General features: G+C 40.1%; 1 protein-coding gene across 3 annotated transcripts in view; it reads left to right on the top strand.

Moving 5' to 3' along the window:
- DCAF5 (DDB1 and CUL4 associated factor 5) overlaps positions 1-22,604 on the top strand; it is a 99,597-nt gene that overhangs the window by 39,079 nt on the left and 37,914 nt on the right. For all 3 annotated transcript variants that reach the window (XM_029236414.1, XM_029236415.1, XM_029236413.1), the window contains exon 6: positions 13,585-13,798. In XM_029236414.1, coding sequence (XP_029092247.1) covers positions 13,585-13,798 — 214 coding nt within the window. The remainder of the gene's footprint in view (positions 1-13,584; positions 13,799-22,604) is intronic.

Here is a 22,604-nt window from a genome sequence, read left to right as displayed (position 1 = left end):
TTGTAAGGGTTCTTCTGGGGCTTTGGACACCTGTCAACTAGTGATGTATGGAAGTCAAGGATTCTGGCAAAATTGCTTTCTGGCTTTTGGGCCACAAGGTGGAGCTCTAGAATCAGCTTTGGCCACTAGAAGATACCAGGGCCCCAGTATCCTAACCCAGTGATTCTCAAACTTTAGAGGGCATCAGAATCACCTGGGGAGGTTGTTAACGTGCTGCTTCCTAAAGCACAGACCCAAAGATTGAACTGTTGATCTGGGGCAGAACCTGTGAATCTGCCATTTTTTAATACATACCCCAGGTGATCTGACAACTTTGCTTATCCTTCAAGGTGGAAGCTGTGATTATTCAGCGGTCTGTTGAATTTGCTGCTGTGTTCATTTGGACCCAGGGTCTTTGGGCTTTAGGCCAGAGCTTCCCTGTGTCCATTCATTCTCACCAGTGTGCCTTTTTATAGAAAGAGACTTAGCTTCAGACCAGAGCATCTGGGGAATGCCTGGTGAACGGATGGGAGTTGTGGAAGCATGTTCCAGTTCATATCTTCCCTTTAATTCTCCCCAACTCTTGTTATTCAGGAGGAGGTGATACCAAATTCCTAAATCAAGTACACTTTATTTTAAAATCAAATCTTGACTTTTTCTTCTTTTTAAAAAGCTTTTTATATTAAAAAATTCACATACACATATATATATGTAGAATTGTAAAATAAACTCCATTATACCTAGCACCCAGCTTCAATTAACCCATTGACAATCTTATTTCATTTATTCTTCCTCTGTGACCTCCCTTCCCAGTTATTTTGGATCCATTTCCATGTAGCATTATATCATTTCCTCTATAAATACTTTAGTATGTATCTCTGAAAGATATTCTTTTTTAAAAATTGAGTTAAAATTTACATAACATAAAATTAACTATTTTAAAGTGAAAATTTGGGCTTCCCTGGTGGCGCAGTGGTTGAGAGTCCACCTGCCGATGCAGGGGACATGGGTTCGTGCCCTGGTCCAGGAAGATCCCACATGCCGCAGAGCGGCTGGGCCCGTGAGCCGTGGCCGCTGAGCCTGCGCATCTGGGCATTTATCCAAGAGAGAGGAAAACTTACTTTCATACAGAAACTTGAACATGAACGTTCATAGCTGCTTTATTCATAATAGCCAAAAGCGGGAAACTACCCATATGTTTTTCAATGGGTGAATAGTTTAAAAACAGAAAAAACTGTAGTACATTTATACCATAGAATACTACTCAGCAATAAGAAACCGTGAACTATTGATACATGCAACAATTTGGATAAACCGTAAGTGAATTATGCTACATGAAAAAGCCAATCTCAAAAGGATACATACTGCATGATTCCATTTATATAACATTCATGGGAGAATATAATTATAGAGGTGGAGAACAAATTAGTCATTGCCAGGTGTTAGGGTTAGAGGTAGAGGGGGTGGATGTGACTATAAAAGGGTGGCACAAGGAAGTCTTGTGGTGATGGTACAGATAAGTATTGTGGTTACATGAAGTTATACAAGTGATAGAATTGCACAGAGCTACACACACATACACACACACACACACACACACAAATGAGTGCATGTATAACTGACAGAATCTGAGTAAGCTCTATAGATTGTACCAATGTAAATTTCCTTGTTTTGACATCATACTGTAGTTATGCAAGGTGGTAACATTGGGAGAGTCTGGGTAAAGGGTTCAAAGAACCTTGTTGATTTTCTATGTATAGTATCACGTCATCAGCAAACAGTGACTGTTTTACTTTTTCCTTTCCAATTTGGGTTCCTTTTATTTCTTTTTCTTCTCTGATTGCTGTGGCTAGGACTTCAAAACTATGTTGAATAAAAGTGGCAAGAGTGGGCATCCTTGTCTTGTCCCTGATCTTAGAGGAAACACTTTCAGCTTTTCACTGTTGAGTATGATGTTAGCTGGGGCTTTATTGTATTTTTGTGTTGAGATATGTTCCCTCTATGCCCACTTTCTGGAGAGTTTTTATCATAAATGGATGTTGAATTTTGTCAAAAGCTTTTTCTGCATCTCTGTTGAGATGATCATATGATTTTTATTCTTTGCAAATTCTTTTTACAAGAAAATTTATTTGCAAATTCCTCTGAATCTATAATTATTTCAAAATAAAAAGTTAAATGCAAATAACACATAATAACATTCTCCTTTTAAAACTGTCAGTAAGGCTAAAGTTCCTTCTGACTACCTCTTCCAGTCCTGGTCCCCTGCCCCCTCCTCTGGGGGTAATGAGTGTTAGGAGTTTGTAGTATATGCTTCCAGAACTTTTTCTTTGCTTTTATATGCTTATACATGTACCCATAGAAAATATATGATTTTTGTTTCTATATGCATGTATGCTTTTCACACAAATGATGTACCACTCTGCAGTTATTCTACAACTTGACTATTTCACCCATCAGCGTATGTTGGGGATTTATCTATATTAACATATCCAGATTTATCTCGTTTCTTTTGCCAGTTAAGAACTTGAGTCAACTCTCTGACTCTCTCTGTTAAGAGTCAGCTTAGATTTTTCTTCTAGGAAGTCTTTTGTGACTGCTCCCCCTCCTGTGTACCCAGTGGAGGGTAGATACTCTTCCTATGTCTCTCACAGCACATATTCCTCATGTTATAGAAGGAAACTGTTGGTTTTCTTGTCCCTGATTAGTTCTTGAAAGTGTCCTTTCATCTTATTTCATCTTTAAATTCATGTGCCTAGCATATTGTCTAGAATAGTTAGCAGGTATTCAATAAATGCTTATTCAGTAAAGGCATGCCTGAATATATGAGTTACTGAACTACAGGGAAGGGTATGAAGTGAATTACTTAGATGAATCCTTCTGGCCCTGATGCATTGTTACATGATGCTATTTTTTTTTGCTGGGTGGAATAATCCATCTCCAGAGTGTATTCTGTGAAATCTTGTTGAACCAAGAAGCAGAAAACAACTTGTTGGCCCTATTTCTGCTGCTTATTTGTTGTATGGTTAAAGCCAAGTCACATAAGCATTCAGGACCTAGGTCTCCTCTACTTTGAGATGAGAATAATGTTACCTTCACTGTCCACCTTATAGGATTAATGAAAGGATTAGATGATACAATTTACAAACAAACATCTTGGAAATTAATTTTTTATACATCTTTATTTTTAAAAATTTATTTATTAATTTATTTATTTTTGGCTGCATTGGGTCTTCGTTGCTGCGCACAGGCTTTCTCTAGTTGCGGCGAGCATGGGCTACTCTTCGTTGTGGTGTGCGGGCTTCTCATTGCGGTGGCTTCTCTTGTTGTGGAGCACAGGCTCTAGGCATGTGGGCTTCAGTACTTGTGGCTTGTGGGCTCTAGAGTGCAGGCTCAGTAGTTGTGGCACACAGGCTTAGTTGCTCTGTGGCATGTGGGATCTTTCCCGGACCAGGGCTCGAACCCGTGTCCCCTGCATTGGCAGGCAGATTCTTATCCACTGTGCCACAAGGGAAGTCCCTATACATCTTTATTAAAGTATAATTGCTTTACAATGTTGTGTTCGTTCCTGCTGTATAACAAAGTGAATCAGCTACATGTATACATATATCCCCATATCCCCTCCCTCTTGCGTCTCCCTCCCACCCTCCCTATCTCACCCCTCTAGGTGGTCACAAAGCACTGGGCTGATCTCCCTGTTCTATGCAGCAGCTTCCCTCTAGCTGTCTGTTTTACATTTGACAGTGTATATATGTCAATGCTACTTTCTCACTACGTCCAAGCCTCCCCATCCCCCTCAAGTCTGTTCTCAACGTCTGCATCTTTATTCCTGCCCTACCACTAGGTTCATCAGTACCGTTTTTCTTGATTCCATATATATGCATTTAGCATATGGTATTTGTTTTTCTGTTTCTGACTGACTTCACTCTGTATGACAGACTCTAGGTCCATCCACCTCACTGCAAGTAACTCAATTTCGTTCCATTTTATGGCTGAGTAATATTTGGAAATTAAATTTAATGAAGAACTTGTGGCTTCTTCAAGGGTATCTATCGTGATTTGATTCCTTCAGTGAATTCTTCATAGTTTGAACTTTTTATTTTGTGACCTTAGGTTTGACCCCTTGTATTTTATCTGGTGTGAGTCACGTGTTTTAGATGGGGATGTCTTCATACACTCTTTAATAATCTTGGCTTCATTTATCCATGAATTTGCCCACGTATAGAAGAGTTTCCAAGAACATTGCTAATGTTTCTGAATTCTACATTAAAAACTTTGTGTTTTGAATCAGTTTTTTATTCCAATAATACAACTTTGCCATTTATTTATGGGTGCTTGGGAAGTGGAATGGTGGATCTGCAGAATGAAATCAAACTAGGTGTAGTTTCAGATCTGAGCTGGTACTATGTCCAGTGCTAACCAAGGGAGGCCTGTTTAGTACTTAAAAACCTTTCAAAGGAGGGATATTATTTGCCTTCATTGAGAAGGATGGTGAGGGACACTGAAATTTTCAGAGTCCTTTGAAAATTTTTGTTTAACTATCATTATATGAATTTCAAACAATGATTTAATTTCAGATTTGCATCTATACCAGAATCCTGTGGGGCAGCATATTATTTGAAGTTTCAGTTAAGAAGCTCTTTAAATTCCCCACTGTCATACTCTTCTCAAAGCTATCTTCTGTGGTCCCTTAATTAAAGAGGGAGTATGTTTGAGATGACATTTTAGAATGATATATTTTCTTCTGATTACAGAAGTTCATGTTCATTGTAGGAAAACTTGGAAAATAAAATGAAAGGTATAAAAAAAATTACCTAAATGCTATAGCCTAATTAACATATCTTCTTGTTGGTCTTAGTACATGCATCAATCCCAGTGTTTATCACTATCTATCCTTAGACATAATTGGATAGGGCATGTATTCAAAGCCTGTAGAATTCACTCTCTACCTTCTGAAACCTGATAGATAAATTTTCTTTTTTTAGCTTGTAATTGACTTCCTAAAGTTTAAGTATTAATTTTCCTTTTGAACTTTTATTTTACAAATATCAGAAACTTGCTTTAAAATACAAGATAAAATTATGATACCTGTTTACCTGTTAAAGTCTTCCTTCTTGTTAGCTGCTTATTAGCAGGTAGATAAATTTAACTCATTTGAAGGACGTGTGGTGGTGTCAGTGAGGAGGAAAAGACCTAAGTGGTCATTGGCAAATCATTTTACTTTCTAGGCCACAGTCCTTTGCCTGTGAAAGAAAACTTTGACTCCGATGATCTTCAAGCCTCCTGCTATTTCTCTGATTTTTATGTTGCTCTTCTGCTTGCCTCTCAAGATTAGACTTTGTGGGCAGACAAATGTCAGGAGCCAGGTGAAACTTTGTGGAGCCTGTTTTGTTTAATGTTCTAAGCCAGGTTTTTCAGATTGCTACTCATGATCCATTAGATCATGCAGCATCTACTTACTGAATGCCTATTATGTGTCTGGCACTGTTTAAGCACTTGGGATGCACAGGAAAAGATATAAAAGTTAATAGTCTAGTGGAAAAGGACAAATAAGAAACAAAAATAAGTACGTAAAAATATATGGTATGTAAGATGGTGATTCATGTAGTAGAGAAAACTAAGCAGGCAAGAGAGAGAGGGAGCATTGGGGAAGTTGCATTTTTGCATAGGGTATATCAGGAAAGGCTAATTGAGAAGGATATTTGAATAAAGAGTTAAGTGAACGAACCATGCTCATATCTGGGGAGGAACGTTCCCTCAGGATTTGCAAGTGCAAAAGCCCTAAAGCAGAAACATGTCTGACGTATTCTAGGACCAGGAAGGAGGCATCATGTGGTTGAAGCAGAATAAGGTAAAATGAGTGCTAGGGGGCAGAGCCAGAGACATAGGGATTGAGGGGCTGTCTAGGGCATTGTTGACATCATAAAGAATTTGGGTTTGGGGGACTTCCTGGTGGTCCAGTGGTTAAGACTCTGTGCTTCCAATGCAGGGGGCGTGGGTTCCATCCCTGGTCAGGGAACTAAGATGCCACATGCCACGTGGCGCGGCCAGAAAGTTAAATGAGTAAGTAAGTAAATAAATAAATAAAATTTAAAACCTTAAAAAGAAAAAAAAGAATTTGGGTTTTAATCTGGTTGAACTGGGAAGCCACTGGCAGATTTTCAGCAAAGGAATGATGTGGTCTTGACTCATGGATCAGCATGACTCTGGCTGTCTTGTTCAGGATGAAATGAAGCATGGGCCAAGAGTGGAAGCAAGGAGATAAGATAGGAAGCTCTTTCAATAATCCATTGGGCCATGAAATTAATTTAGATGGTCACAAGTATTTATTAGATAGAAAATGGAAAGTAGAAAATCAGTGCATTGCACACGGCAGACAGTAAGTTGTTTAATGAATTTATGCTAAATAAATGTGAGTGTACTGGAATGCAGTATAAGATGTACTTACTACAAAGATTTACTATAAACAAGTTTGAAAGCCATTATCCTAAGACATTTATACTATTGCCAACTAGAGGTGACTTTGGTTTTTGGACACATTCTCAGTAAGTGGCTCCTGTATGAAATAAGCCATCTTCCTATAATCATGTCTCATCGGTCAGCACTTTGGCCTTCTCTCCCCTTTCCTTTGCATTCCTCTCTTCTCTTGTTTTCAACTGTTTGCATAAGTGTTCTTGTAGAAGATACCAAATTGTATTTGTTGTTTTCAAACCCTCTTCTGCTTAGGATTTTTTCTAGACTTTGCCTCTTTCCTCTTTAACATTCCTCTAGCTTTGTGGCCTTGTATCCTGACAGTCAGCACACGCACCCAGTTTCTCCTCCTGCCATCAGAGTCTGCCTGTATTCCCACCCACTCCTTCTGCACTGTTACTGTTGCTGTAGCAACTGCCATCTCAGTCTCCCCCTTCCCCTGGCTTTTTTCTTCCTCCTGCCAACCACTATTCATTAAACTCTTCCTCTCCAGTTTTCTACACTGTGAGGTCAGGGCTGATGCTGTGTAACATCTGTCAGACGGTAGGGCCAAGAATAGCTTAAGATAAAGATTAAATGGCTGCTTACAAAACCCCTCTCTGTTTTTCCACAGCTCAGAGTAAAGGGGGGTTTTGAATAAGCAGGTCATCTGATGAACTGAGATGACTAAATGCTGAGTCCCTAATTCCGTAGAAATGTCATGAGTGTCCAAGAACAAAACTGTTATGGCACTGCTTCTTAATTCATTTTGAGATCTTGCATAAGGTTGAGATCTTGGTTGGTTTTATGTGGCTTTTGGGATCCTCTGAGCCAAAGGCAAAACCGTGGACTGTATGTCACTTGAACTCTGGGTATGTCCCTGTTCTGGAAGGTGATGATTAGAGGCACTGCAATACCTACCATCCATGTTTGCTTCATGGAGGGACTAGATATGCCATTTGATTACCTGAAGATCTTTTTATCAGAAATTTAGTCTAGCACTTCTGCTGACCTCATTCAGACTTAAATTTCTGGATGTTCAAAAAGGGAAGGAAATTTTACCATGGACACTGAACCTGTATCTATATTTCAACCCAGAGAGGCTTGGCAGTGGATCATGTTCTGAAGAAAATAAGTTTGTTTAGTCACAGATGACAGTGTGTCTTTCTCGGGCTTATTGTCCAATAGTTCTGGTTTCCCCTAGAGAAGTCTCAATCTTGGAACTGAGGACTGTATTAGAAAAAACAAAAGAGAAAGCCCAGGTTCTTCTCCTTCCAACTCACATAAAAGAAATGGTTAAGGAAAATGTGGTAGGGACTTCCCTGGTGGTCCCACGGTTAGGACTCGATGCTTTGACTAACGTGGCCACGGGTTCAATCCCTGGTCGGGGAAGTAAAATCCCACAAGTGCATGCACAGCACAACCATTTGAAAACAAAAGAAGATGTGGTATATATATGCAATGGAATACTACATAGCCATAAGAAAGAATGAAATAATGCCATTTGCAGCAACATGGATGGACCTAGAGATTGTCATACAAAGCGAAGTAAGTCAGAAAGAGAAAAACATAACCATATGATATCACTTATATGTGGAATCTAAAATATGATACAAATGAACTTATTTACAAAACAGAAACACACTCACAGACATGGAAAACAAACTTACGGTTACCAAAGGAGAAAGGGGGTGGAGGAGGAATAAATTAGGAGTTTGGGATTAGCAGATACAAACTACTATGTATAAAATAGATAAACAACAAGGTCCTACTGTATAGCACAGGGGACTATATTCAATAATCCTGTCATAAACCATAATGGAAAAGAATATGAAAAAATATATATATATATAAAACTGAATCACTTTGCTGTACACCAGAAACTTACACAATGTTGTAAATCAACTATATTTCAATTAAAAAAAAAAAGGAAAGAAAAAGGTTAAGTGATCACCAAGATCTTGAACACACTTGAACGGAACTGATGTGGGCTGTGACTTTTTGAACATTTTCACTTTTTACTTAATTCTAGTATCTTCTAGGATTTGTCATGTTCTCTGGGTTGTGTTATAGGAAGTACAAAATGCCCCTGTATTCCTTATAGGTCATCCTGTCCTAAAGCAGAAACTGGAGGGGAGAGATTTTCTCCTACCCGTGGAACATTGAATTTGCCTCTCTCGTTGTCTGATACCAGCTCTGATGCCTGTGATTTGGAGTAGCAGTGCCTTGACTCCAAGTGTTTCACAGGTGTTAGGAAACTTTCACATAGAAACTCTGAAGAAATTCATGCCAGTGGGCTTTGGAAAATCTTGTTGGCACTGTCGATGAATTACTTAATCATGGATTTATGGAAATCTAGGTTCATGAAGCCAGATCTTGGAACGTTTACCAATGCTCTATCTTGTGCAGTACTTGATACTCCTAGTCACTTTTTCTGGAAACAGCCTTGGCTTGTTTCTCTTCTGTTCCAAGACTTTAGCCTTGGCCAAAGACTTTTTAAATTTTTCTTTTTATCCCACCAAAGCAATAAAGAAGTCCAATTGAATATTTTTGAGGGGCCAAAAAGCAAAAACCCAGGGGAACACACTAGTGAGGAATATTTTCCTGATGTTCTAAGGTTCTCTTGCTTTTTGTCCTGCGTCTTTTGCATGCTGACCCTTGGATCACCTCCTACCCCATTCTTGTTGCATTTTATGACAAATTCTTGGTTGAAGATAGGCTGGGAATAGATTGATTGCTTTTATTTTTCTTACAAGGATATTTTGGGGTTTTTTAAAATCTATTAACAATCATTTTATTTTACTTGCTTTTATCTTATTTATTTTTTAATTCTTTTAACATCTTTATTGGAGTATAATTGCTTTACAATGTTGTTAGTTTCTGCTGTATAACAAAGTGAATCAGCTATATGTATACATATATCCCCATATCCCCTCCCTCTTGCGTCTCCCTTCCACCCTCCCTATCCCACTCCTCTAGGTGGTCACAAAGCACCGAGCTGATATCCCTGTGCTATGCAGCTGCTTCCCACTAGGGATATTTTGATTTGAACTCATTTTAACTTGTTGCTAGTCCTTTCAAGATACTGCTCATCTCATTTGGGTGTGTAATGGTGACCATTTCTCTGGAGGAGTGGAGATGGTGGCACCTCTGCTGTCAAGATTGAGGCATTCTTATGTACAGGTACCATCAGTTCTCCAAGAAGAAGTAAGAAATTTCTCCTTCAGGGAATGTGTTGAGGGCAGGAAAAAAAACATTTCAGGCATTGTTGGTAGAGTGGAACTCTGATCTTAAAAGGAATTAGAGTCCTTTCTGCTGTTAGACATGGGGCTGTAAAAAGTGCCATATTGTATGGTTGGCTTTTCGCTGAGCCTCTAGTAATCTGCTTTCTCTCCACCTTATTTTCCCCTCTACACCTGCCGCCCCAAATTCCAAAATGGAACCATATTTTTCAAAGTGTGGTTTGAAAGTCACATGCATCATAATTAATTAAGGTTGCTTGTTAAATTCAGATTCCTGGGTCCACTTCTCAGACTGAATTAGAATATCTGGGGATGGATCCTGAGAATCTGCCTTGTTTTTTTTTTTGCCCATGTGGCTTGTGGGGTCTTGGTTTCCCCGACCAGGGATTGAACCATGCCCCCTACCGTGGAAGTGCGGACTTAACGACTGGACTGCTGGGGAAGTCCCAATCTGCATTTTTTAAAAGTCCCAGATGATTTATCATGCATCTTACCCTTGGAATCGTAAACAACAGGATCTTTGACATTATCTTTATATCTTGACTGTGAGGGGAAACTGCTCCTAAGCCTTTTCTTCCTGATGAACAAGACCATTCTTACCATTCTCAACAGGAGGAGCCAGCTGCAGAACCCCTGCTGAGAAATTACAGTTAATGTAGCTCACTTTCTGAATTTCAGGTGTCAGTCTATCCCCCTGAAAGGATTTTTGCACCCAAACATGAAGTATTCAGTTTTAGTAGCTGCTGCTACAGTTTTTTGGTAGCTGCACCCCTAAACACTCTAGGAGCAAGATTCCTATGTACCTACCCTCCCTGTGTGAGAGAGAGGAGTTCCCTGCCCAGAAACTAAGAGAAAAGTTAGTGACTCTTGTGGAGCCCACAAACAGACCCCTGTAGAGTGGCCAGATTGCAGACATAGGAGCTTGGGTGGGAATGGGATGGGCCCAGATGCCTGTCCTGGGCAGACTCCTGCAGGCCTGACTAGAATCTGCAGAGGAAGTTCCTGTTAACAAATGGAAAGGGTGTTGCCAGAGGCCCCAGCTTTCCTGTCAGGGATGCCTGAGCTGATGCAATGCCCTGCCGCTGTGGCTGACCAAGTTTCTTTTTGTTGAGTCTTGTTCCCACCCCCAACTCCTCTTCAGTCGTACAGATACTGGTTTATTTGCACACTCCATGCTGATCTTGAATTGAAAGGCTCTCATTGTTTTTGAGATCAGTGTTTAGATAACACCACATGCCTGTGGCAGCTAGGACACCCTGTAAAGGAAATGCCTGGGCTCTAACAGCCCCATCATTCATTCCCTGTATGTGAATGACTGTGGCCTGTGTTTAGGACATTATAAGAACATTGCTCTGCAGGGATTATTGCTTGGGGACTGCAGGAGTACCAGGCTTCTTCTTGATGTTTAGAGTTCTAGGGACCGTGTTCTAAGTCACTTCTCTCTTTACTTCCCTTCCAAACATAAGAGGATTAAAGTCTGTTTTGCCTAAGCCTTGTTTCCACACATACCTGCAGTACTAGAGCGTTCTTCCCTCTGGTGAGAAGACTGCTTTGGGGGACACAAGGACTCACTGTGGCTAGTGGAGGTGCAGAATGTTTTTATGATTAGGCCAGGTTGGCAGCTTCCTTTGCACTGTGGTCCAGGGCCTCCTTTTCCCATGGGATATCCGCTTTCTTTTTTAAAAAACATTATAGTAATAATCTCTTTAATTTGTATAGCGCTTTGCCAGTTATAAAGGTTTACACCACATATCATTTCATTATATCTGTATAATGATATAAATTTAACTGTATATAAAGAATATATTAAAGAGTCTTCAGAACCAAAATTAATATCAGAGTTTCAGAGAAAAGATGATTTCTTGGATTTATGGTTAATACAACAGCATGTTGAAAAAACCAAAGTTGTGAATTCAATTCTGTCAAATGGTCAAACATGCTAACACTAATAGCAGGAGTAATTTATTCTCTATAAAACCTATAGACACTATTATAATTGTAAATTACTTTTAATTCCTTTTTTTCACATTTATAAACCTTTTTTTTTCCTCTTTTGGTTGTTTACAGGTTTTGTTTTTTTTGTTTTTTTTTCGGTTCAGTTTAGTTTTGTTTTTGAGATATCTCCTTTCTTGTCCCCTTAAACTTCTCCATCACTCTCTTGCCAGAAAAGAAATAAAAGAAAATGTGTTTTATCCATTCAGTGTTAAATTTCTTCTGGTAACATATAGTTCTTTAAGTTTTCACTTGGTAAAATGCTATCAAAACTTCTTCCTTAAAAATGTTTCAAATAAGTCTGGCAGGCTCTAATTTATGTATCTCAAGGCCCTTTCCAGCTCTGATTCCCTAAATTTATAAACTTTTTTTCTTAAACTACTAGAATCTCTTTTTATGACCACAGTGTCTTGTGAAGCAGAGTGAGTTAATAGCACTGATGTGGCCCTCATTTCTATAGCATTCTCCAATGCATATACTTTTTTAAAAATAAATTTGTTTATTTATTTTTGGCTGCATTGGGTCTTCGCTGCTGCGCATGGGCTTTCTCTAGTTGCGGTGAGCGGGGGCTACTCTTCATTGCAGTGTGTGGGCTTCTCATTGCAGTGGCTTCTCTTGTTGCAGAGCACAGGCTCTAGGCACATGGACTTCAGTAGTTGTGGCGTGCGGGCTCAGTAGTTGTGGCTTGCAGGCTCTAGAGCGCAGGCTCAGTAGTTGTGGTACACAGGCTTAGTTGCTCCATGGCATGTGGGATCTACCTGGACCAGGGCTCGAACCTGCGTCCCCTGCATTGGCAGGCAGATTCTTAACCACTGCACCACCAGGGACGTCCCTCCAGTGCATATACTTAATCTCACTTTCTTACCAGTAATTTCGTGTTCCAAGAGTTAAAGAAAGAAAAGTTGGTTGACATGGACAATGAACCATCATCCCTCTATAATAAAATAGTGTCTGGGTAATCATAATCAAGGAGCCTGACTACTAGAAAGTTAAAACACACACCATTTGTTACTTAGTACTGTATAATTGTTAATGTTCACTGCCATCCTAGTTAACACATTGTAAGTATCTTCTGAGTCATCAAAATAAATTATTTGGAACCATACTGTGTGACTTTTAAAAAATGTTATGAACGTTATGAAACTAAAGAAGAATACTGCGTGAACCAGATCATACCACTCTCTAGTACAAGGTGGATAAATGGAATTATATATATTAGCCAAAGTATATTTTAAAGCTAAATATAAACTCTTTGGGAATTGTAAAGGGAAACAAGTCATCTTGCTTTTCTAATTGTTGTAACTGCTTGCTCTGTGTTTAATTTAAAATTTTTCTTTAATATTTATTCTTGAGTTGTGCCATATGGAATATAAAAATTCTCTGTAAACAGATTGAAAATTCAAAAATAAATGTGTAAGCAATAAAGTGATTATTATTTTTTTAAAAATCCAGAATAAACTAGAATATCTTTTTTTGGCTGATGGTTCTTGTATCTCTAATTCAAAGGACAAATATATTCCTTAAATACCATCCATGATTAGCCAGTTAGTGTGGACACCACTGACTTGCCAGGGTCTTGACAAGTATCTATTTGTGTATGTAGCTCTGGTAAATAAAAGAACTAATCATTTTAATATGTCTCTTCTTTCAAGATGCTTGTATTATCCTTTTCCTATAAATTTACTGGTAATTTGCCTTTCAGAGATTGAAGAGGGGAACCACCAGGTTAAATAACTTGCTTTAATGTAATCAAGGAGTCATCCCCGTCCTCTTTATTACCTTCTAGCCCACTGCATAAAAACAACTTTCTGCCAAAATTCAGATGTGCAAGCCTGACAGGAGGCCCTGGTACAAAATGCAGTGTTTTTTGCAGACTCTTGTCCAGCCTGCCTCATGCCTGATCCCTGTGCTTTCTGCCTTCCAGTTCTCTCCTGCGCTACGGGGGCAACCTATCCCTCCAAAGTGCCATGAGTGTGCGATTCAACAGCAACGGGACCCAGCTCCTGGCCCTGAGACGTCGCCTGCCTCCTGTGCTCTATGACATCCACTCCCGCCTGCCTGTGTTCCAGTTTGACAATCAGGGTTACTTCAACTCATGTACCATGAAAAGCTGCTGTTTTGCAGGAGATCGTGACCAGGTAAGTGCCTTCTGCTGCCTGCATCCCACACTCATGCTTTCCTCTCAGATTGTTCTTTCTGTACTGGTCTTTATTTCTCTTTAGCCATGTCAGGTAGAAACAGTTGAGGGGAAACAATAAGTGTCTGGAGACATTCTGGCTTAATAGTGAGTTTTTCCATCAGAGCTGCCTTTGGGTAATATGAGGCACACACCATAAACCACAATATGGTTCTGAGCAACCTAGCTCTGCCAAGTTTGTGAACAGACTTTAAGATTCTAAGAGTGTGTCATTTCAAAAGAAAGGAGGAAGTCCATGGAAAATTAGCCTGCCAAAAAAAGACACCTTTTTTTTTGTATCAGTGAAACACAATGATGTATGAAACACTGTAAGTACCCTCCAAGAGACATACATCCTGAATAGCCCCTTTGAATGGCACCTTTTTCTTGGATGAAATGGGCTGAGCAGCTTTGTTTGAGAGGAAGCCAGATGCTGACGTTTTTCCTTTTTATTGCCAGTATCACAACTGGGAAGGAGAACCCAAGCTGTGAGTTTCCAGCCTTTTCACAGATCGAGATGCTGTGAAATCGAGATGCTGATGTTGACTTAGAGCTGGCAATTTAGAAACATACCTATACCTTCGCTATACCTGTCTCTCTTGGCCATAGAGTTCTGAAGTGGGTGTCAGTGAATGGATCAGTTGGACTGGTCTGAGTAATCAAGCTGAGTAAAGACAAATATAAAGGAGGATTGATCAAATAAATGGATAAATTTTTTTTTCTTCTCAAACACAATAAATCTTATTGCCATTTCACATCTAGATTGGGAAAATAGAAACCTTAGTCTTGCTAATTCTTAGTGTTCGCTTTGGATCCATCAACTATGTTAAACTTTGACATACAATTCTCACATGCTGTACTCCACTGCTTTAAAGTTATTTGTGGGCAAGGGGCATAAAAGAAACAGTTCTTTGAGAACTTGTGAAGACCCTGCTTTTTGAAGGCAGTAGCTGGGGTTTTTCTCCCTAGCTGAGGTAGAGGCTCCCAGAGGCTCCCCGACATCACAGCTTAAAGGTTAGCATATGTAGTAGAAGCACAATAAATGCTTTTTTACTTGAGTTGCATGTTAAAGAAACTGAGAATATCTTTTAAGTTGTCCAGGCTAGGAATTTCCCCTTTTATAAATAGAGAATATATATCTAAATTCAGAATTTATATTTGTCAGAGTCCTAGGGCCTGCTTAGCTGCAATCTACACTTAAAACCACTAGGTGGCTTCAGTTATATAAGCGATATCTCCTTGGAGAGGCCACAATGCCTGATAGACTTAGTTTTTATAGACAGTTTGTTTCTTGGGTGGAAAGAAGCAGTTTCTAGAGATGATGTGACTCACAATAGAATAGGTAGTTTTTTGCTCTGCAGAATGGTTGATTTAGTTTCATATAGGTATGGAAATGACAACCAAGCCCCTGCCTCCCTCTCTACCTTTCTTCCTTGCTTTTGTTGGTTTTCCGTCTTCTGTCAACCTCTTATGCATGTGATTTTATTTCATTGAACAATAAAGAGCAGGCACTAAATGTAGAAATGTAGTGGTTTATTAGGTTTTATTACTGGAGACACAGGCCCTGAGAGAAAGGAGAAAGAGGTGAAGGAGAATGGATGTTGTATTTTCTTTTAGTTTCTATGTTAGCAGCCAGAACCTGCCTGCATGGAGTCCTTAAAAGACCCAGAACAGGGCTTCCCTGGTGGCGCAGTGGTTGAGAGGCCGCCTGCCGATGCAGGGGACACGGGTTCGTGCCCCGGTCCAGGAAGATCCCACATGCCATGGAGCGGCTGGGCCCGTGAGCCATGGCCGCTGAGCCTGCGCGTCTGGAGCCTGTGCTCCACAACGGGAGAGGCCACAGCAGTGAGAGGCCCGCGTACCACACACAAAAAAAAAAGACCCAGAAGAAAGGCCTCTAACCAATATGTAAGAGCACATAGGCCATGGTTTCTCCTCCTTGGCACTGTCAACATTTTGGTCAGATAATTCTTTATTTTGTGGGGCTGTCCTGTGCATTGTAGGTTAATTAGCAGCATCCCTGGCCTCTCCCCACTAGATGCCAGTATCATCTCCCCCAGCTGTCACCCAGACAACCAAAAATGTCCCCAGACATTGCCCCTGATTGAGAACTTTTGACCTAGGTTATAATTACCCACTTTGAGATACGGGGGGACAGGTACAGATACTGCCATAGGCAGAGCCACACAAGGTGTTTTGTGGTGGTCCTGGTTATGTACATTGACAAGATGTAGTTGTTTTGGCCTTTCAGGTTATATATAATGATAAAAACATTGAATGGCTTTTGATTTTCTCTATTCAGATTTGACTATTACGTATGATTTTTGTCCTATGGGAAAAGTTTGTGGGTAATATATCCTTTCTGACAAACTAGACTGCTTTTTGGTTGGGATAAGTGGTTTGCCATGGATAGAGGAGGATGGGAAGTCATTGAGTCTAACTTCAAATCCATTTCAGAGTTAAAGTCTGTTTATATTCCCTATATAGATTATCAGAAGTATATAACTTAGGGAATAGGAAGTACAGAGATTTATGTTTGGCTGTTTTCTTCACTCCTTAGGGACTAAGAAATGTAGCTAATTCATCATTATCTTGTCTCCAATGCCTGGCACACTGAGAGCACAATAAATATTTGTTGAAGTGAATCTTGAGTACTTTGGTCAATGTGTGGTTTTTAGCTTTCCAGGCCTAAGCCTTGTATAACTGTAAGTCAGGATTGATAAGTACCTGTTTTCCTGCTCAACTTCCAGGAGCTTTAAGAGGATGAGTTAAATAATGGATTTTCAGTGAAACTAATCTACTGAGCTTATACTTTCTAAGTGTAGCATAGGAGGCCAAAATTATTGTCTCATTCCTGAAACATGTCTCTCAAAGGTGATTTATGGGCTCTGACTTTCCACACTCAGGGCTAAAGCGGCAGCTGCCACAGTTATAGTATGATCTGCAGGACTGATAGGTATATTCTTTGACTGATTCAGACAGGATCTTTTTAGCTGCTTTCAAATTCCAAAGCCTACCCTTTCCTTATATCGGTCTTTATATTTGATCTTTTTCTTGTATGCTTTGAGTACGCCCACAGCCCGAGGCTCTGTGCTCTGGAACTCTTCATTTAGTCATAGGCTGGGTAAGTAACCATCCCAGAGAGGAATCTGCGAATTTCCATAATAGGAATGAACATGGTCAAGAAAGGCAGTAAGCGACCTATCTATCTGAGACAGTCTTCTGGCTTTTAATTACACTATTACTCAGTCCACACAAATCAAACCATTATGCCAGAGAGCCTGTACTTCCTATAAGACTGTTCTACGTTCACTAGGTAATTCATTAGCCCCAAAATGAAACTAAAATTTCAAGATCAGAATAAAGCATAAAACCGACTGAGCCTACTTTGTGTCTTCCCCATACACATTGCCACCATTGTAGATCAATTCTAATTATAGAGCTATTAGAGATCATTTTGTACAACCCCTCCTTTTACAGATGAGAAAACAGGATTAGAGAGGGTAGGTATACAAGTTAAGACATGTACAAGTTTGAGTAGGACTAGAACCCAGATTTTTGAGCTCTCAGTAGAGACTCCTTTTCACTCTACAGAAGGTCACAACGTAATGCCTTAAGCAAGGCAAGCAGCAAAAATGAGTGAGTTGGGCTAGAAGTAAACATTAGTGAGTAGTGGGGACCGTGGCCAGCTGGAGAGCCCACCCCATCCTAAATCTAAGTGAATGCCATATAAATGAAGCTTTGACGCAGCTTCAGCCCATTGCTGCCAGGAGGGCCTTTGGTTTTTTCGGGGGAAGCCAGAAGTAAAGATTTGTTACGTGAAGTTTCCTGATTTTTAAGTATTGCAGCAAATTCATACTTCATTGTATGAATGAAACAAACCTGTGAACCATAACATCTATTCTTTATTAGAGCCACCAGTTTCAAACCTCTGTGCTTCAGCAGGATGTTTTCCTGTCATGTTTAGTTTCATGGTCTGTCACTAATTCATAGGTGAGTGGAGACACATTCCTTTTTCCTGTTTCCTACTGAACCCTTCCTAACTTCCTGCGTTTTCATCCCCTGCATCTTATAAAATAAGAAAGCGAATATTTACTGAGCATCTCCTGTGCGCCAGATGCTGTGGTAGACACATTCACGTGACTGCCAGTTCGCACACTCTTTGAGATCTTCATTCAAACCCCTGTATATACACTCTGTCATCCCCACTTTTGGCTAAAAATACATGGTTTGTTTGTTGCTAGTATAATCTTACTCAAGTTCGATAACTTCTATCATCAGATAAGGTGACATGAGTGACATCAGATTGATTGGGCATCAACAGGAACAATTAGCCCCAAATAAAGCCTTAACTTTTTTTTTTTAAAGGCAGCCCACCTTCTAACCTTGCAGTATAGTGAGGAATCTTTTAGTAAAACAACAAACAGCATTCCTTCCTCGAGGCTGCCTGAACCCAAAGGTTCTCCTCCTTGCTTTTGTATCATACTTGGATTTTTTTGTTTTTCATTTTCTCTCTGAAGCCTGACTAGGTACATTCTGGCTCCCAAGTTTCACACTCCCCTCTGTATACTTAGTGAGCCAATCTCTTAACAGGGTTAAAAAAGAAGGCCAATTTTCCACCTGCTAGCTTTTCTGGCACACACTTGTAAGACAGCACCCAGCTTTTGTTCCCTTTCTTTCACAATTCCTTAAATGGCTCTTGCCCTAGATTGCGAGAGTCCAGCAGAGCACCTCAGGCTTCTGGGAAATAAGTCTTTCAGGCTAACTGGTTGGTGTGGCCTGGAAATGGACAGTGTGGTAATTTAAGTCTTCTCTTTCGTTAGTCTCATCTAACACCTGGCCTGGTAATCCCTACATCTTGCCGAAAGTGGGATAGGGAAGGAAGGAGAAAGAATAATAAAGTTTTCTTGAAAGGGCTGAGCCCTGGAGTGTCTGAACATTGGGATCACTTACAGAGGTCTTTCTCTTGAACTTGACAGATGGCAGACCCCTAAAATCATGATAATTAAATCATCGTATCTCATCCCCTGGAGAAAAGAGCTGACTTGTACACTGTGAATCCAACAAAACGGCCTTGAATACATGGCTTGGCCTCAGACATTACATCACCACTCAACCTTTCTGTGTTGACATTATACGGGTATAATAGAGGTGTAGGAATTCACCAGGAAGTGCACTCCAGGCCAGTAAAGGAACCTAGAAAGTTATAACTCTGCTTTTTTTTTTTTCTAATAACTCCATACAGCCCTGATTAAGCTCACGTGGGGGCGTGGCATGCCATATGTTCTCCTGAAATAAAGGCACACCTTTAATAGGGGAGATTCAACTCTCAGATTCTATCCTTTGACTTGCTTTGTATCTTTAAGCTAACTTTTTCTTCTTCTCCTTGCCTTTCTTTTATATATTTTTTGCTCTTTAGCTTCTAAAGCACTTTCATGTCATACTAGTCCTCCCAGCAACCTTTGGGTATAGTTGAACAGGTTTCATCTCCATGTGAAACTAAGGTCTAGAGTAGTTTGAAACTGCAGATCTAATCAGTAGCTGAACCAGGACTAGGCTCAGTCCATTGCCTATGATTGTACCCTCTTCCTCGTAGACCTGCTGCCACCTGTGTTTTCAGATCAAGTGGCAATAGCCTCTTCCATGGGCTGATGAGGAAGAGCTGAACACAGTTATGGCAGAGGAATTCCTTGTTGTATGTATTTTTAGGTGAATATTTTAGGAGACTCTACTTTATAAAGAGAAGGTAGCATGAAAATAACTTGTTTATTAAATCAGCTATTTGTAAATCTTTTTGACTCCTGAACCTCTTTGAAAGTCTAAAAGCTTTGAACACCATTTCAGAAAAATGTACATATGCACATCGTTTTGCCTGTAATATTAAGGAGTTTATGGAATTCCTGAAAACTAGGGATTTCAGGTATTAGCAATCCTGGATTAAGATTTTACTCAAGGATTAAACCATCTTTTAGTTCATTTACTGATGTAGAACTTAGAAAGCTTACAAGGTTTTGGAGTATATGCACACCTGCTAGATATAGTCTGGTTTTTAATTGTTAAGCTGAAAAGGACCACTAGGTGACCTGATTTCCTCTTAGGAACAAATGGAATTGATGTGATCTGGTGATACAACATGGCAGTGCTCCTTTAATATATAGTTCCTGACTAGGAGTTTGGGCTTCACTAGGAAATCCCTGGTAGATATTAATGATGGGAACAGAGTATAACCTGCTCTACCTGCCCCATTCTCCTTGTAGTGTTTAAGTAGCTTTACCTCATTTTTGGGTATCTTAAAAAAAGGGAAAAGGGAAATAATATTCCTTCCTCTGAAAGACTGGAGACCTTTGCTTGAATAAACAATATAAATACATATTTGCAGACTGAAATGAGTGATGCCGTCTCCCCACTTCCCAGTCCCCAAGTATAAAAACTAAGGCCCACAGAGGAGAAATTGATTGTTGAAGGCCGTTTGGTTGATGACCCCTCATCTTGCCCAGGTTTCCAAAAGAGTTTTGCCAAACAGAGATTCATCTTTAAGTAATGCAGCCTACTTTGTTACAAGCAGCTGTTAGAGATTTAGAGCATTTTTTAAATTTCTTCCCTACTGATTATTTGACAGTTATTGGCTGTCTTTATGGAACTTTTTTATTATTATTAATAGAATTTTTCCTACTCAGAACCCATAAAAGTTATTTTAATAAACCAAAGAATCCAGGAGCCTAGTGGAGCTGAAATGGCAAATGATCCAAAGAAGCAAAAATCACGTGAAACTTCACATGCAAAAAATAGTGTTAATCTTATGGGTATGCATATTTGTGTGCTTTTATTGGTAGCCAATGGAATTGTATTTTCTCTGACCACAAATAAAATCAGATAAACCTATGGCTTTGCTCATTTCCAAAGAAAACTTTTCCTGTTTGCTTTGGATAGTATTTGTGATAGGCTCTGGGTATAAGTGATATGATCAAAGGTATATTATATACCAATTGGCAAACCTTTTACTGAAAATAATCTTATAGAGGGCACATCACAAAATGGTTCAGTCACATTTTTTTTTCCCCTTCTGACAAAGGTCAGGGAGAAATGAGAGCTGTGTTTGATTTAAATGTTAAATAGCAGTTTCTGCTGTTGCTGATCCAGGCTAGAGAGCCATCTGGTTTTTCTATCCTATTCAATACAGTTAATTAGACAGGCGTGCCATTTACTGGAGAATAATTAATCAATTACTATGGGAGGAACCTCAGAGAGAACTGTGTAAATTGATCGGTACTCAGTGAATAATAGCTGATTGATATATCTCTTTCTCCATCAGCAGATATTGGGGAATATTAACTGCTGTGCACACACACATACACACACTTTACACTTACACACACATATCATATACATATATTTTACTTAGAGAAGTGGAGCGGAGAAATTGAGCAGAAAGAGATTTCTCTGTTAGCAAAGAACCTAAGACATATTCTGGGTTATTTTTGGAGTATATCAGTGGATGGTCTGTTCCTCCTGCATGCTGGAACTTTTTCCTCTTTTTAACGTGGATTTTGGGTGGGTGAGAAGTGGGAGGCATTTTTTTGGTTTCAGGAGTTCTTGGAGGGGACACTGGGCATTACAGCAGTCTACCAGAGTAGGGAGTATTATGTGAGTGACTGTTTTCTCTAAAGGTTAATAGATTGACAGAGGACATGTGGGCAAATAAGATAGTGACAGGGTGCTAATATGGAGGGGGGTGGTTTTTTTTTTCTTTTTGGTTGTTGGTGGTGGTGGTGGTCATGGTGGTAGTTCCTTGAAATCTATTAAGAGGAACAGTTGTTGCTCTGTCCCTGTGCTTGAACAAATTAATATCTCCACACTGACAGTGGATTAGATAAAATGCACTGGCTTTAGGTTAGCTCTACTTAAGATGACTGGGCTGCATCAAGATCAGTAAACAGGCTGCCCTCTTGGGCTATGGAATGAATGAACAGTGAGAGATGGGGTTAGAGTGTAACCAACCTTTAACCTCTGTGGCCAGCTGGGAAGGATTGTGGATGGTGTGGATCCACACAACAACTTATGCTCATTTTTGCATTGGTATCACCCATCTTACCCACAAAGCCAAGTTAAAATTAAGTATGTCTTCCACTCTCTGATCTGAAGTAGGCTGTGGGTCTCCTATCCCCCATACCTCAAAGCATTTGGGGAAATGGGGCTTCTATTGCCTAGATAATGGACTCCCTAAAACATTCTTTCTCATTTGGAGCCCTGCCCCATCTATCTCTGTGAGGATACAAGGTGAAACACTCATGTGAAGTGAGTTGGTTTTTTTTTTTTAATTAATTTATTTATATTTTACTTTTGGCTGCGTTGGGTCTTTGTTGCTGCACGTGGGCTTTCTCTGGTTGCGGTGAGCGGGGGCTACTCTTCGTTGCGGTGTGCGGGCTTCTCATTGCGGTGGCTTCTCCTGTTGAGGAGCTCGGGCTCTAGGCACGCCGGCTTCAGTAGTTGTGGCTCGTGGGCTCTAGAGCGCAGGCTCAGTAGTTGTGGCACATGGGCTTCATTGCTCCGCGGCATGTGGGATCTTCCCGGACCAGGGTTCAAACCCTGGTCCCCTACATTGGCAGGCGGATTCTTAACCACTGCACCACCAGGGAAACCCCCTGAAGTGAGTTTTTAATTTGTCACTCACCCCTCAGTCAGAGGCTTCAGCCTCCTTCAACTGGGAGGAGAGGAATCTTTCCAGCTGCTCTGATGATGTTAAATGTATCTCTGGACTCAGTCCACTT

This window comes from Monodon monoceros, unplaced genomic scaffold, assembly GCF_005190385.1.
Source record: "Monodon monoceros isolate NGI ecotype Baffin Bay Population unplaced genomic scaffold, NGI_Narwhal_1 Super_Scaffold_21, whole genome shotgun sequence".
In the NCBI taxonomy this organism is placed as follows: domain Eukaryota; kingdom Metazoa; phylum Chordata; class Mammalia; order Artiodactyla; family Monodontidae; genus Monodon; species Monodon monoceros.
Note: the sequence above shows the minus strand (reverse complement) of the source record. Positions and strands in the feature narration are given on the sequence as shown.